The sequence below is a fragment of the Marmota flaviventris genome, chromosome 2, assembly GCF_047511675.1.
Source record: "Marmota flaviventris isolate mMarFla1 chromosome 2, mMarFla1.hap1, whole genome shotgun sequence".
NCBI lineage: Eukaryota > Metazoa > Chordata > Mammalia > Rodentia > Sciuridae > Marmota > Marmota flaviventris.
The window spans coordinates 11,421,939-11,437,636 of NC_092499.1; the positions used below are offsets into that span (position 1 = coordinate 11,421,939).

Genomic DNA, 15,698 nt, shown 5'->3' on the forward strand with positions numbered 1-15,698 from the left:
TCTGGGGGCACAGAGGGTCATGGTTGGATGTGAGGTGTCCCCAAAGCTCAGGAGGGAGACACTGCAGAAGGTTCAGAGGAGAAGTGAGGGTTGTGAGGACCTAAAGCCGATCAGTGAGTCCTCCCTGAGGGGGTTACCTGGGGGTCACTGAGGGAGGTGGGGGTGGCTGGAGGGGGAGGGCACTGGGGACATGGGGTGTGGCTAGAGAAGAGGGCACTGGGGACATGGGGTGTGGCAGGAGGGGGAGGGCACAGGGAACATGGCAACTCCAAACAGGACAGCAGTTCTCAGGATGGACATACCCAGGCCCACAGGACTTGGCCTCAGCCAGTCACCCTTGACCAGCACGTGCCTGCACAGCACAGGAACCTCACACACATGACGCAGTGTCACTAAGAGCTGCTGTGACCAGGAGTCCTCACAGAACTTCAGGACACAGAGGGAGACACAGAGACCACAGGGTCAGGGTGGCCAGGTCAACCATTGTTCAATGTCATCTGGGAGGGGCCCCGCAGGGCAGGGACCAGGGTCTGGCACCCGAGGTGGCTACTGTTGTGTGGGGTTCACCACCTTCCCCACAAAGAGGGGGCTCTTGGTGGAGTGCTCATAGATGACCACGAGGAAAGGACTGTTGAATTTCACCTGAGGGGCAAGAGTCAGGGCCATGGGTCCCTTAACGGTGTCCCCTTCATCCTCTGTGCCTTTCTCATCGATGGTCAGCACAGCCTTATGCAGGGCCTGGAGGGGAGAGAAGCAGAGGGGCTCTGAGGTCCTGCTGCCCCACCCCAGGCTGCAGCAAGGCCCCACGTGGGAGCCTCCTACCAACAGGACCTCACCAGGGCCTTCCTGCTGGACCAGCCTGTCCTGTCCTAGGCCTCCCTGTGGGTCACTCAGGTCCCCCCAACCCCATCTCAGCCTCTGCCTGACTCAGCCTGCTCCCCTCCCCCTCCTTTCCTGACCTCCATCTCTTCTGCCCTGGGATGTGACCTCAGGGGCACAAGAGGAAGACCATCGGCCTCCATGTCACCTCCACGTTTATCCCCTTCCCCCTGTAGGGCTAGGAGCTCCTCATCACAGGGACTCTGGTGGTGACCTTCCCAGTGCCCAGACCCCTATAGGAAGCCACCCACATGGACCTGCAGTTGCCCTTGATCCCCCCCTGTTTTCCCCAGCAAGTGGCCCACTGGACTCAGGAATGATACAGATTTGCTGGTTCACAAATAGCTCTAAATGTCACAAACGGAAGATTCCAGAACATTCTATGAAGATACTGAGACTAAGTCTCTCAGTGTTAATGCGGTTAAACAGAAGCCCAAGGATTCCATGGCCTGGGGAAAGGAAAATGTAAGGGTCAGTGGGCCACTCAGGGGAGGTCCTTGGATGGAACACAGGAGGCCACCTCCCTGGCTCTGTCCTCCTCCCCCATCAGAGCTGGTGAAGCTCTGCATCCTCAGGAGGACTCTCCTGGCCCTTGCTGTGTCCCTTGACCCCTCCCTGAGCCTCAGACCTGAGCAGGCCCCCACCACTCTGTCCTACAGACCCCGGGACCATGGCCATTCTCACCTGGGAGACCCTTAGGGCAGCGTCCTCCGTGATCCCAGACAGGTCAGCCGCGTTGCTGAAGACCTTGGTGATGCCCAGACTTGTCAGGACAGACTTCAGATCGATGGTTCCAGAGATGGACAGTTTGGGGAAGTGTACTGTGGCTTTGCTGATACGAAGATAGGAAATGAGGGGTTCACAGAGTCTCTGGGGTTCTGCTGGGCCCCATGGTGCTCTGAAAGTGTTTTCTCTCCTGATTGAATATCTTGCTTCGAGCCCTGTCCCCACCCACAGCCATCGAAGTCCTTTGACTTTTACCTTTAAAGTAAGAAGTCCTTTTACCTTTAGCTTCCTGGACACTTGGCATGGAGAATGTTCCCATCAGTGGGAACATCTTGTCCTGTGGCCCCTGCTCACCCCCTCCCCCAAGGAGCCTTCCAGGCAGTTTCAGAGTGTCCTCCCGGAAGCAGGTGTCATCCTGTAGCCCGTGGTCACACCAGCCTGCGCAGCCAGAGCCTCCCCAGGGCCTGTGGCCCAGGGCATCATGGGTCAGAGCACCAGGACCGAGGGACACAGGCTCAGTGAGGGAGAGGTTTGTCACCTCCAAAACCCATGGATGCAGGCTCATCTGGTGTCCCCAGGGACCTGTGCGAAGACCAGGGGCCTGTGCTGAGGCTGCACACTGGCACCAAGTCTCAGGGACCAGTCCCAGGATGCATTGCACTCTGTTCCCAGCCCGAGTGCGGGGACCTCAGGAGGCTGGGTGGGCCAGCAATGGTGACCATCCAAGTGCAGCTTAACCTGGACGTGTGTGTCACATCTGTCTGCAGTGTGCCGCCTCCACCAGTGGCCATGGCTGGGCTCAGGACAGTGCACCTGTCTGTGTCACATACCCAGCTGTGTGGTTCCTGGGACAAGTGAACCAGCCTGAGATGCGACAGAGAAACAGAGCCTGTGGGAACGTGCCCTGAGCTCCCAGCGCTGCCTGCTCCTGTTCTGGGCCTTTCCATGCAGGTGCTTCCCCTGTGCACCTCGGCCGGTCCTACAGCAAGTCCTCCCTCTTGCTGCCCTAACCTGCAGGCCCAGGCCTTTGTCCTTGATTCTGCCACAACATGTGCTAGTGTCAGTGCCCCGGCGAGGCCCTGGATATTGGGAGGGGACCATGTACATTCTTGGAGGGAAGTCCCCCTCCAGCTGGATCTGTGTCCTGCTCTTTGACCACTGTCCCTTCTCAGCTGCTACCTGAGCTGAGCCCTGGCATTTCCTGTAGCACAGGGTCATTCACTGTAGCTGTGGCCCCAGGGATGGTCCCCCCTGCTGCCCGTGCTGTCTTCTGATGCATTGATCCTGAGGGACCTTGAGTCTGTGCCTGTGCCGTCCAGGAGGTCTCTGCCTGGACTCACCTGGTGTACTTTTTTTTCAGGAACTTGTCGAGGAATTCCTTCGTGATGGTGTCCTCCACATACTCCATTCTCCCCACCTTGGGCATGATGAAGATGGCAGTGGCATTGCCCAGATAGTCCATCTTTAGCATCATGCTGGACAATGTGGGGCAGTAGTGCAGGTCAAACATGCCCAGGCGGTTCATCATGGGCACCCTCACGGTGGTGGCCTCGTCCACATGGAAGTCTTGTTCCATGGTGTGATCTACCTTGAAGGGTTTCTCCCATGTGCCTGGACAGAGGCAAGGTGGATGGCAGCAGGTGGGATAGAGGCTTGGGTGTGAGAGGAGAGCAGAGGCGCCCTCAGCCTGCCTTGGGGGAAGCTCCTCACCCACCTCTGCTCCATCCTGGGTGATGGGGTGAGTGTCGTTCAAGACTAGAGGATCAGCCGGGATTTCTAGATCCTGACAGCTTTGTCCATGACAAGTTAGGACAGTCACATCCCAAAGAGGTGAGATGGCTAGTCCTATGTCAAGGCCATTGAGTGGGGGAGGCAGGATGTGGACCCAGGTCCTGCACACCCCCAGCTGCCACACTCCACAACAAGAGTTGTTCCAAGGACTTTCCATGAAAGGCCACTCCCTCCCACCACCTGCCACAATGTGCATCATTGGCTCTCTAGTTAGGAAACATTACAGGTGCCCCTCCCTGCTGGGGTCCCCAGTGAGCAGGAGGACAGTCAGGACTCTGATGCGTCCTGCAGAAAAGTCAATGATTTTGATGGTTTTATCAACTCTTCCCTAACTTAACTGATGGTGGAAGACATTTCAGGGCTTGGGCATGAAAGATTGAGGAGCCACTGTGAGAGGCCCTGCCACAGCGCAGACAGTGCTGCCAAGGAAAGTTCCAGAACTGGTGGATGGAAAACAGCTTTGGGGTTTCCATGGGAACCCACTCAGGCTGATTGTCTCATCTTACCTTTAAAGAAAATGTAGTTCACCAGGGCGAGAACTGAGTCTCTGTTCAGATCTTTCACCAAATCCACAATTTTCCCTTGGGTCCCTTTCTCCACATAAGTGTTGATCTGCCTCTTGGCCTCTTCGGTGTTTGTGAAGTTGGTGGAGAAGGCCTCTGAGTGGTACAGGTTCTTGACATCCTCCAAGAACTTGTCCAGCAGCTTCAGATTGTGGTCAATGAAGAGGCCGCTGCCGGTGGTCAGCTGGAGCTGGCTGTTGGGCCTATTGAGGGTTTGGAGAAGATGCTGGAAGCCCTGGTGGATGTCAGCCTCTGCAGTCTCCGTGAGGTTGAAGCCCAGACCCTCCAGGATCTGGGTGTGAGTGTCAGCCTTGGTGCCCAGCGAGAGTGAGGCCAAGGCTGTGGCGATGCTCACAGGGGAGAAGAAGATGTTGGTGGTGTTGGAATGATGGGCCAGCACCCGGTAGAGGCTGAAGGCAAACTCAGCCAGGTTTGGGGCAATCCTGTGGGAGGCGGAGTTCTGGTCGGGCTTGGATGCATCTGACTCCTCAGAATCCTCAATCAGGCAGCCAGTGGCCAGGCAGCTGAGGCCGGCCAGCAGCAGGAGGCCCCACGAGATAGAGGACGGCATCGTCCTGCAAGGCAGAGGAGGTCAGAGGCCTGAGTTCTGCCCACAGTGACTCTCTCTGGCTTGGATGTACACCATGCAGAGCCACCAGGATGTAATAAGCTCTAAGACGGCCCAGCCTGTGCCAAGCCCTTCCTCCACCTGCATCACTGCAAACCCCCAGGGAGACGCAGAGCTGCCCTGAGCCCTAAAGGGTGTGAATTCTCTGCTTCCTTCACAGTCCTGTGGGGACAACTGCTCTCCTCCAAAGCCTAGAGGGGTTCAGGTGCATGTCCAGGGTTGGCCAGCAAGTGTTGTAGGGGACCAGCTCAGGCACTGGCAGGCACTGGCACATGTTGACCCTGGTCATCTTCCCAGCCCGCCTCTCTCTGGCTGTCTCTGTGCTGCCCGGCTGGGCTTGGCTGAGCCCACACCATCTTTCAGAGCCTGAGGTCAGGAGATTGGTGGGTCTCAGCAGGGTAGGGACATGTGGTGAGTGGCCTCAGGGCCAGAGGCTTTGGCTTCATGTCTGTGCAGGGCCACTGCTATACCCTTGGCCTTGAGCAATGATCTGAGAAAGCACTGACCTAGGACTAGACTCTCAATTTGAATGAAGGGCAGTTGGGAGAGACCCAAATGAATGACGTCCTCTGTGCACAAACCTTGGACTGTACATTACAGGGGTGTCTGTCAGGAGGTGAGAGGCTGCAGGGGGAGGTGGGGGAAGGTTTCCAGCCCAGGTGAGCACCTCATTCTACCTCCCATGTCACATCACCTACTTGGATTCTTCCCTTTAGAGTGAGGGTCTGAGGCCCAGAGAGGGTCAGGGCCTGGCCAAGGCTGCACAGAGAAGCTGAGGCAAAGGTGGAACAAGCCTTGGTTTTCTCCTCTGGGAACAGGGGCTGAGACAGTCCTGCCCTTGGGATCCAGGCTTCATGGATGTCAGACCCAGGCCCTGATGGTGACCCCAAGCTTCCTGCTGGGTTCCCTCTATTTCCTGGCCTGTTCTTGAAAGACTCAGGGCCCAAGACCTGCTCCCCCTGGGCTGCTATTGGAGGCAGCACCCTGCAGCCCCAAAGCCTTGAGCTGGGGAGGCCAGCTGCAGAGGGTGGACAGGAGCCCTCAGGTACAGACACGGAGGCCAAGCCTTCAGGAAAGGACTGGAGGTGGCACCCTGATGGTTCTCGAAGGGGTGTGGGTGGGAGCAGTCAGTGTGAGGCAGGGAGGGGGAGGACCCCCAACCCAGCTCATCCCACACCATTTCTGCTCCTCGTTGTTGACCCAGAGCAATGAGGTGGGGTCCAGGAAGGAGCCCTGACCTCAGGTCGCAACCCATGGAAAGCACCAAAGCCCAGCAGGAGCCAGCCCTGCCCCCTGGTGACAGTGGCCTTGGTAAATGACTTCCCCTCTTTGAGTGTCACTTCCTGTCCTTAAAGTGGAGAGGAGAACCTGTGAAGGAAGAAGTGAATCACAAACAAGGTGACCACCAGGTGGCACTGGCCCTGGGGAAGCACCCACACCTGCAGGGTGCCTGCTGGTGGCCACTTGCCCCAGGCCAAACAGCGGCTCTGCTCAGCAGTGAGCTCCTTCTGAGGGGGCATTTCCACCTGTCCCCACCTGTCTGCACATCGCCTGCCTGCTCCTCACTCTGTGGCAGAGCAGACATCAGCCCAGGGTCACCAACATTGTCACATTTACTAAATGTCATATTAATTGTTGCTTTTGTTTTGCTTCTTTTCTTTTCTTTTCTTTTTTTTTTTTTTTTTTTTTTTTGGTGCTGGGGACAGAACCCATTACTAAAAAAAAAAAAAAAAAAGCATCAGTTGATTGATTTGGTGTGGCTCTTTCCCAGCATTGTATGGCAATGTGGCCTCCTTGACCCTGGTCATCTTCCCAGCCCCCATCTCCAAATCCAGTGGCAGAAAAATCTAACCCAACACTCAGGCTGGTGACAATGAGGTAAGAGGAAGAAAACCAAGAATTTTCTAGGCCTTGCTCAATGGTCCAGAGGCTGAGCTACAGACCAAGGTCACAGAGCAGCTGAGAGGCCTCCAGGCCAGACCAGGCTTCCTATTCTCCAACTAGGGCCCGAGCCCCGAGAGAAGCATTCAACAGTAGGCCCAGGTCAGCAGCATGGGCTCTGGAGCCCAGTGCCCGAGTTTGAGTACTGGGCACTGAGTGATTTGGAGCAAGTTTTCCACCTCTGAGTTCCCAGTTTCCTCATCTGTAAATGGGAATGACCATAGAACCACCTCAGAGGGGCTGTGAGGCTGAAATGTGTTCTCATGTGCCCTGAGCTCAGCGGCGGCTGCCTCAGAGTGGTCAATGGGGAAGGTCAGCTTGAACCCCATGAAGGTGGCCTTCCCAGGGCTCCCCTTCCCCTGGGTGCACAAGGTGGGCTCAGAACCACAGCCCGTGGGGGGCGGGTCGGGTGGGGATGGAAGGTGCCAGCCGGCTCCTGGCTGCCCTCTGTGGCCTTCTGTCCTCATCTGCAGAAGGGGAGGAAGGTCCTCACCCAGGCAAAGCGGCTCCAGAGGCTGCCAAGAGACAGTGGCGGGAAAGGCCAGGCCACCAGAGCCAATGTCCCCGCAACTGCTGTGTCCACACATCAGCTCCCCAGGACTATGAGCTAGATGCCCTCTGCCACTGCTCAGGAGGGCTAGTGACCCAGCAGAGGTACTGCCAGGCTCTGGGTTAACTGGGGGAGAAGGAGGGGACCTCTGTGGCTACTGTGGCTAAGACAACAGGAGGCCCAGCTGCAGCCTGCCCGGTCCAAGCTGCCTGCGTCCTGCCTGTACCTGCCCGGGACCCAGAGGCTCCCAGAGGCTGTCCCCAGGGAAAGGCATACTCACCACTCACTGTTCCAGGACTGGTATGGTGAAGGGGGCTCATGAGGCAGTGCCCTGTCCTTGTCTGTATTTAAGCAGTGGACACACAGGGGCGATGGGGGAGGCTGTAGTGGGCATTAGCCAAGGTCACCCTGGTTATCAGAGAAGCAAACAGACAGGGACTAAGTCCATCGGCCAGATCCCCAGCTGCCACCCACGCTGCCATTGGTGCTGCCTAGGGGGTGCACAGCCTCTGCAGTGTGACCACTTCTTGGCCACAGCGCCATGAAACATGTCTCTCAGGCTCCTGAAGCATAAAAGGGAAGTGACAGCCCAGGCCAGGTGGAACAGGGGCCCGTGGGGTCTACTGGGGAAGGATCAACTTTAGATTCCCACAAATCCTCAGGAGATCCTGAGCCTCGTCGTTAATCTTACATCTGTTCCCAATGTCCACCTAAAGGCCGAACGGACGCTCTTAGGAAACAATGAGTGTCCTGCAGTGCACAGGGCCTTGGAAAGGGGAACCGCCTTCCCTGGGGGCCACAGGAGCCTTGAGGCCCAGGGAGCTTCAGGAGGACACAGAGGCTGTGTGACTCAGTGAAGGTTGTCTAAGGTCATGGCAGCCGTGGTCGCAGAGCCAGGGAAGAGCTCCAGTGCCCAGGACCCTGTCCCTATTGACCCATGAAGTGAGATGTGCTTTGGAAAATATCGTGATATTTCCAGTTATCACTCAAATAAGTCTTGAGAGCCTTAGGGCCTTCCTTGATTTTGGTTCACACTTGTAAAACACACCTAGACACACACATGTGGAGACACACACACAGGAACACGTAGACACATGACCCCAAACTCTGTCCTGTCTCATGAGGCCGCGCAAGGACCACAAGAGGCCACACCTAATGGACTTCCGAGGCAGGGGCTGGACAGGTGAAGCCAGCCATGACCTGGTGACGGGGTGCTCTGCACAGGGTGAAGATGGAGATTCTCTCCTCATGTTGCTAGAGAGGGCAGCAAGGATCATGAGAGTGACTTGTCCTCTTTCCTGCAAGGCCACAGCATCATGACTGCTTTCAGGCCCAGGTCAGGCCCTCCCTCAGAACTGACCCCAGTCTGCCCCCCCAGCAGTCCCTGAGCTCCCTGACCTCTGTGTCTCTCTCTGAGCCCCAGGTTCCCACACATGAAGGAAGGCTACTGCCTGCCCGGCCTCCCCTGCTGAGGGGGACCTGGTGAGTGGGGAAGAGTGATGAGCCCGTCAGCCCCTGTGGCGGGGTCATTAGGACGGCCCTCTGCCTGCCTTGGGAGGGGCCCCATGATGTCACATCAGCCTCCTGTACTTGGGCATGAGCAGGTTCCAGCCCCTTTTGTGGGTCCAGAGAGGAGCCCACAGAGGAGAAGCCCAGGAAGCTGGGGCCAGGGGCAGGGAGAAGCCACCTTAGACCAGGTGGCTCTCAGTCAGCGCTTCCTGCTCTGGGACCCCAGGCCTCTCTCTGCTTGGAACAGACCTAGGAACCATGGCCAGTGTCCACAAGAGGGCCTGAAAGTGTCTGTGCGCCCACAGCCCAGGCCACTCCTGAGACCACGTTTGATGCTGAATCTGCCTGTTGGCCCAGGTCTGTGCACAGGTCTCTGGTCACCTGCCACCTGAGTACCCCCACCTGTGTGGGCTCCTATGGAGAGTTGTAACCCTCAAGGAGGTGAACCTGCCCTCCAGGTCTAATGGCCCCTCTATGCCGACTTCCAGAATAAAGACCAAGTCATTTCTCCCCATCCCTGGTGACCAGGCTCCTCAGACACCAGCTCATCAGGTCACTCAGGAATGTGTGCAGCTCAGGGGGTTATTTCTGAGCTGGTTTGCTCCCGAGTAACCAGAGACAGGGAGCAGGCCAGGGCCAGACCCTTTCTCAGGGACGCCTCTGTCTGGATGGCAGTTTCGTGGTTGGCTAAGTGATAAGAAGACAGAGCACATTGAGGACACCTGACAGGTGGGTCTCCTGCTTCCATCCTGCCATTGGGAGGCTGGGCAGGGGAGGCCTTGGGCTCCTCAGTGTCCTGGTCAGTGGGAGGCAGAGTTGGGGCTCTGGGGTCCCAGCCCTGTCACACCTCACTTAGTGACTTCCTCCTGAAAAATAATGCTCAAGGTCACCTTGGAAATTCAGGCAATTACATTAATAACTCTTGGTGTTTATTTTGAGAGGATGGCTGTGGACTCAGCAAGACGTTTTTACTTAATATGTGCCTCTAACTCCTGTTCCCTGGGATCTTTGTTCCAGTAGAACAAGGAAATTTCTTAAAAAAAAAAAAAACTTTGTTATCTCTGATCATTATGTTGATTCACAGTGTTCCCAGATGACATTGAGTAAGTAGCAGCCCTGGAGCTATTGGTCAAGGACAGGAGGGTGAGGACGGCCCCTGCTGGTCTTTCCTTCTCTGTACCTGTGTCCCCCACATCTTCCTGGTGAAGATTGAGTGACGTTCATGAACTCTGGCTGCACTGGTCAGAATGAGAGAGTCATGCTTCAGCCACCAAGAAGCCCACAGCATAATGGCTTGACCCATCCAAGGTGGACTCCTCCTCTCTCTGCCGCTCCTGTGGGAGGAAAAGGACCAACATGGAGCACTTCAGGTTTTATTGCAGCGTGGGCATGTGGTTATGCTGGAGGGGCTCTGGGCTTCCAGTGCTGCGCCCCCTCAACACAGGTGGGAGAACCCCACCCCGCCCAGCTCAGGGCCCCAGGAGGCTGTCTGGGCTGGGCATGGCCAGAGAAAGGGCCCCGTCACTGTGTTTTCATGGAGACACTGCAGAATGGATATTTCCAGTGACCTGCCCTCTTGGCAACTTGTGACCTGGCTGGGCAGGGAGCTGCCCATGGGGAGAGCAGTTTCCTCTGACTCCTGTGCTGAAGACCCACCAAGCAGCCTCCAGGAAGCCACTCAGGTCCCCACAGAGGCCGCCCTGGCTGCGTGTCTGACTGTGCACTGGTCAGGCAGTGGGGACCCTGGACGCTGACCCAGGACGACAGCAAGAGTCCTCAGGTGGGTGCTGGGTAGGTGTGGTCTCTTGGTGATGGAGTCTCAGGACTCTGGAGGGTTCTGTGATGCCCACTGATCCCGTTCCCGCCTCCTCACCTACCGATGTCCACCATCACTGAGCAACACTCCCATGGTGACATTGCCCTCATGATCTGTCCCCAGATGGGCATGTGTGTGTTTGATGTTTAAAAAGGCCCCCCTAACCCTGGGCTCCAGGGGTGGACTATTGAACAACAAGTAAGGAGGCAGTTGTTCTAGGCTGAGCTCCTGCACCGGGTCCCAGGAGGCCACAACATGGTGTCACTCATAAGGGGGTTACCTGAGGGTCATTGAGGGAGGTTGGTGTGGCTGGAGGGGGATGGCACTGGGGACTGTAAAGTTGATCCTTCCCCAGTCGAACCCATGGACCCCTGTGCCACCTGGCCTGAGCTGTCACCTCCCTTCTGTGCTTCAGGAGCCTGAGAGACATGTTTCTTGTCACTGTGGCTGAGAGGTGGTCACACTGCAGAGGCTGTGCACCCCCTAGGCAGCACCCATGGCAGTGTGGGTGGCAGCTGGGGATCTGGCCGATGGATTTAGTCCCTGTCTGTTTTCTTCTCTGATAACCAGGGTGACCTTGACTCATGTCCACTGCAGCCTCCTCCATCGCCCCTCTGTGTCCACTGTTTAAATATGGACAAGGACAGGGCTCTGTTTCGTCAGCCCCCTTCACCACACTGTTCCTGGGACAGTGAGTGGTGATCATGCTTTTCCCTGGGGACAGCCTCTGGAGACTTGTGTGTCCCAGGCAGGCAGAGCAGGACGCAGGCCGGGAGGACAGGGCAGGCTCTAGCTGGACCTCCTGTCATCTTAGCCACAGTAACCTCAAATGTCCCCCTCCTTCTCCCCCAGCCACGCCAGAGCCTGGTAGTACAGTACCTCTGGTGGGTCACCAGCCCTCCTGAGCAGTGGCAGAGGGCACCTAGCTCACAGCCCTGGGGAGCCGAGGTGCGGCCACAGCAGTTCGGGAACATTGGCTCTGGTGGCCTGGCCTTTCCCGCCACTGTCTCTTGGCAGCCACTGAAGCCCCTTTGCCTGGGTGAGGACCTTCCTCCCCTTCTGCAGATGAGGACAGAAGGCCACAGAGGGCAGTCAGGAGCCTGCTGGTACCTTCCATCCCCTCCAGATGCGCCCAGGGACAGAACTTGAACAACCCCCCCACGGGCCGTGGTTCTGAGCCCACCTTGTGCACTCAAAGGAAGGGGAGCCCTGGGAAAGCCACCTTCATGGGGTTAGAGCTGACCTTCCCCAGTGACCACTCTGAGGCAGCCGCTGCTGAGCTCAGGGCACATAAGAACACATTTCATCCTCACAGCCCCTCTGAGGTGGTTCTGTGGTCATTCCCATTTACAGATGAGGAAACTGGGAACCCAGAGGTGGAAAACTTGCTCCAGATCACTCAGTGCCCAGTATTCAAACTCAGGCACTGGGCTCCAGAGCCCATGCTGCTGACCTGGGCCTACTGTTGAATGCTTCTCTCGGGGCTCGGGCCCTAGTTGGAGAATAGGAAGCCTGGTCTGGCCTGGAGGCCTCTCAGCTGCTCTGTGACCTTGGACTGTAGCTCAGCCTCTGGACCATTGAGCAAGGCCTAGAAAACTGTTTTCATTCTCTTACCTCATTGTCACCAGCCTGGATTCTGGAGTGTTGGGTTACATTTTTAAGCCACTGGATTTTGCAGATGAGGGATTGTAAAATGACCTGGGCCAAAGAGGCCAGATTCCCATACAATGCCTGGGAAGGAGCCTCACTGTATCAGTTGGCTGCTCCTTTTTTTTTTATTCCGCGGGAATGAACCCAGGGCCCTGGAACACTGAGCCATATCTCCAGCCTTTTTCCTAAAAGAAATTTATTTTAACACTGGGTCTCACTAGGATGCTTAAGTTGATGAATCTGTCTTTGAACTTGTGATCCTCCTGTCCCAGCCTCCTGAGCCACTGGGATTATAGGAATGTGTCACTACACCCTGCCAAATGGGACTCCTTGAGAGCTCACTGTGCAACAGTATTTCTTAGCATTTTATGCATGTTTAATTTGCACAATAGCACTATAAAGAAGTGCATCCTTATGACCTGTAGGAAACTGAGATTCAGAAAGGTGAGTAACTTGTCCAAGGTCACATAGTGAATACAGAATAGAATTCTAGCATCTGGCCTCAGAGGCTCTCATTTTAGCCACAGGAGCTTCCTGTCTTCATGACCATGCCATCCAGAGGTTTTCTGTTTCGTCTTCTGGTTCAATTTTATACATAGAGAAAGGGTTAAAATACCAGGTCTGGGGTCAATACATCTAGGAACAAATCCCAGTTCTGTGAGCAACTGATTCTGTGGTTTTCGGTATGCTGCCTGACAAGTTTGGGCCTCAATCTTCTCTGCCATAGAGTGAGGAGCAGGCAGGCGATGTGCAGACACGTTGGGACAGGAGGAAATGCCCCCTCAGAAGCAGCTCACTGCTGAGCAGAGCCCCTGTCTGGCCTGGGGCATATGGCCACCAGCAGGCACCCTATAGGAGTGGGCGCTTCCCCAGGGCCAGTGCCACCTCTGGTCACCTTGTTTGTGCCTCACTTCTTCCTTCAGAGGTTCTCCTCTCCACTTTAAGGACAGGAAGTGACACTCAAAGAGGGGAAGTCATTTACCAAGGCCACTGTCACCAGGGGGCAGGGCTGGCTCATGCTGGGCTTTGGTGCTTTCCATGGGTTGTGACCTCAGGTCAGGGTTATTCCTGGACCCCGCCTCGTTGCTCTGGGTCAACAACGAGGAGCAGAAATGGTGTGAGATGAGCTGGGTTGGGGGGTCCTCCCTCTCCCTGCCTCACACTGACTGCTCCCACCCAAACCCCCTTCGAGAACCATCAGGGTGCCGCCTCCAGTCCTTTCCTGAAGGCTTGGCCTCCGTGTCTGTACCTGAGGGCTCCAGTCCACCCTCTGCAGCTGGCCTGCCCAGCTCAAGGCTTTGGGGGTGCAGGGTGCTGCTTGCAGTAGCAGCCCAGGGGGAGCAGGTCTTGGGCACCTGAGGCTTTCAGGAACAGGCCAGGAAATAGAGGGAACCCATAAGGAAGCTTGGGGTCACCGTCAGGGCCTGGGTTTGCATTCATGAAGCCTGGATCCCATGCGCAGGACTGTCTCAGCCCCTGGTCCCAGAGGAGAAAACCAAGGTTTGTTTACCTTTGCCTCAGCTTCTCTGTGCAGCCTTGGCCAGGCCCTGACCCTCTCTGGGCCTCAGACCCTCTCTCTAAAGGGAAGAAATCTGAGCAAGTGATGTGACGCGGGAGGTGGATGGAGGCGCTCACTTGGGCTGGAAACCTTCCCCCATGTCCCCCTGCAGCCTCTCACCTCCTGACAGACACCCCTGTAATTTACAGTTCAACGTTTGTGCACAGAGGACATCATTCATTTGGGTCTCTCCCAACACCCCTTCATCCAACTTGAGAGTGGGGTCCAAGGTCAGTGTTTGCTCAGACTCTTGCTCAAGGACAAGGGTACAGTAGTGGCGCTGCCCAGGACAGAAGCCACAGCCTCTGGCCCTGAGGCCACTGGCCATATGTCCCTACCCTGCTGAGACCCACCCATCTCCTGACCTCAGGCTCTGATAGATGGTGACTTCCACCACCATGAAGGCTCAGCCAAGCCCAGCCGGGCAGCACAGGGACAGCCAGGGACACATACAAACCCCTTTTAGCACCATCTTTAGTGCTGACACGCAGCTAGTTAAAGAAAAAGACAAAGGTGTGTTCCACAGCGTGTGGCTGGCTCTCTCTGGATTATTTAGACATGAAGGCCAGGAAAAGAGGTAGTAGCAAGAAACAGTTTTTCACTTCATTTTGATGTCTGGTTGGAAAGAAGCATTTTCAAAGGTCATGGCAATGAGTGAAGCTCAGGGTTTCTTATTCCCAACTCCTTCCCACCAGGTTTTCCTGCCTCAAAGTCAGGGACACATGTTTCTCTCAACCCTGTTCAGATGGCGACTTTAGCTAAGGGCTGCCCTTGGCTTCTCTGCAACTTAGCCCTCGGGGTCCCCAACTGTATGGAGAGCAGGTTGAACTGAGGGGCTGCAGGAGGGTAGTTGTCCCCACAGAGCTGGAGGGTCATGGCTTGGGCAGAGCTGGAGCCTAGGGTGCTCTGGGGTCAGGGCTCCATGGCTGTCCACGTGTGGCTGAGGGTGACACTGCCCTCCACCACCTCTAGGCAGAGCCTCCTCTCCCTGGTCCAGCCACAGGCCCTGCCCCTTGCTACTGCCTCATCCTTAGCCATAAAACACAGACCCAGAGGTTGCTCAAAGACTTAGAGTTGGCAACACACGCCAGTGCTTCCCTCAAGGGGACACTCCCTGGGAGCCCTTCAGTGCACTTTTGGGGTTGAGACTTCTTTAATTGTCCCAAGAACCCCCACTTTGTATGTGGGCAACACAAGGAGCAGAGAGTTCAAATAACCTGTCCTGGCCCACACAGCTGGGGAGGGACAGGGCCCTCTAGCTCCCCTAGTGTCAGGACATGAGTGGCAGCAGGATGGTAGGTGTCAGATCAGGCAAGGGCGGGCAGAGACCAAAGGAGGCAGATTTTAAAAGGCCACTGAATGAGGCTTTATTGAGATATCACTCCCGGGTGGAACTCGATCAGACCACAGAGTTACACAGGTAAAGGTTTGAGGAGAAACCGAGTGGGAGCTTGAAAAGTCTGGACTTTCATGGGGCTTACAGAAAAAAGAAATGCTTGGGACAGGAAAAGGTGTTTTTAGAACCCTTGTCCTATTGGAGTTGGTCAGGGGAGCTGGCTGAACTCCAGGATTGGTCAGGGAGTCCTGCTGATTGACAGGTGTTAGTCAGGAGATCCCGCTGATTGACAGGCGTTTCTGTCAGCACCTGATTGATGTTCCTTTCCCGTGCTGGCTGCTTATTCTAAGTCACCACCACCAACATGACAGCGGGTGAACCACACAGGATGCCCGCCCACCTTGGGGCTGAGGTCACAGAGCAGCCTAGAGTGCCCCTCTTCACTCAGGGCTCAGGCTCCGTCAGGGCCAGGTGGGGACAGACCCTGGGGGCTCTAGCACAGCTCCACCATGTCCTCAAGGGGTCCAAGTGCAAGGTGTTTCCTCTGCAGGCAGAACATTCCCTACAGGACACAGCTTCAAGGTGATTGCAGCTGCCAAGTGGAAGGGCCCAGGGTGGGGGGCTCAGGACCCCGCAGGCGAGTGCCTGAGCTGGTCCCATACTCCATTTGGAGGCCGACGCTGGAAGAGCACCTGAACCCCTCTAGGCTTTGGAGGAGAGCAGTTGTCCCCACAGGACTGTGAAGGAAGCA

General features: G+C 56.2%; 1 protein-coding gene across 1 annotated transcript; it reads right to left on the reverse strand.

Moving 5' to 3' along the window:
* Positions 1-546: 546 nt before the first annotated feature.
* On the reverse strand, positions 547-4,530 carry LOC139703283 (alpha-1-antitrypsin-like protein GS55-LT). The gene is made up of 4 exons (XM_071606503.1): positions 3,903-4,530; positions 2,946-3,216; positions 1,564-1,711; positions 547-738 (listed from the first exon to the last, which is right to left on the reverse strand). Exons 1-4 carry the CDS (start codon positions 4,528-4,530, stop codon positions 547-549), a joined length of 1,239 nt encoding a protein of 412 aa, XP_071462604.1.
* Between the last annotated feature and the right edge of the window lie 11,168 nt (positions 4,531-15,698).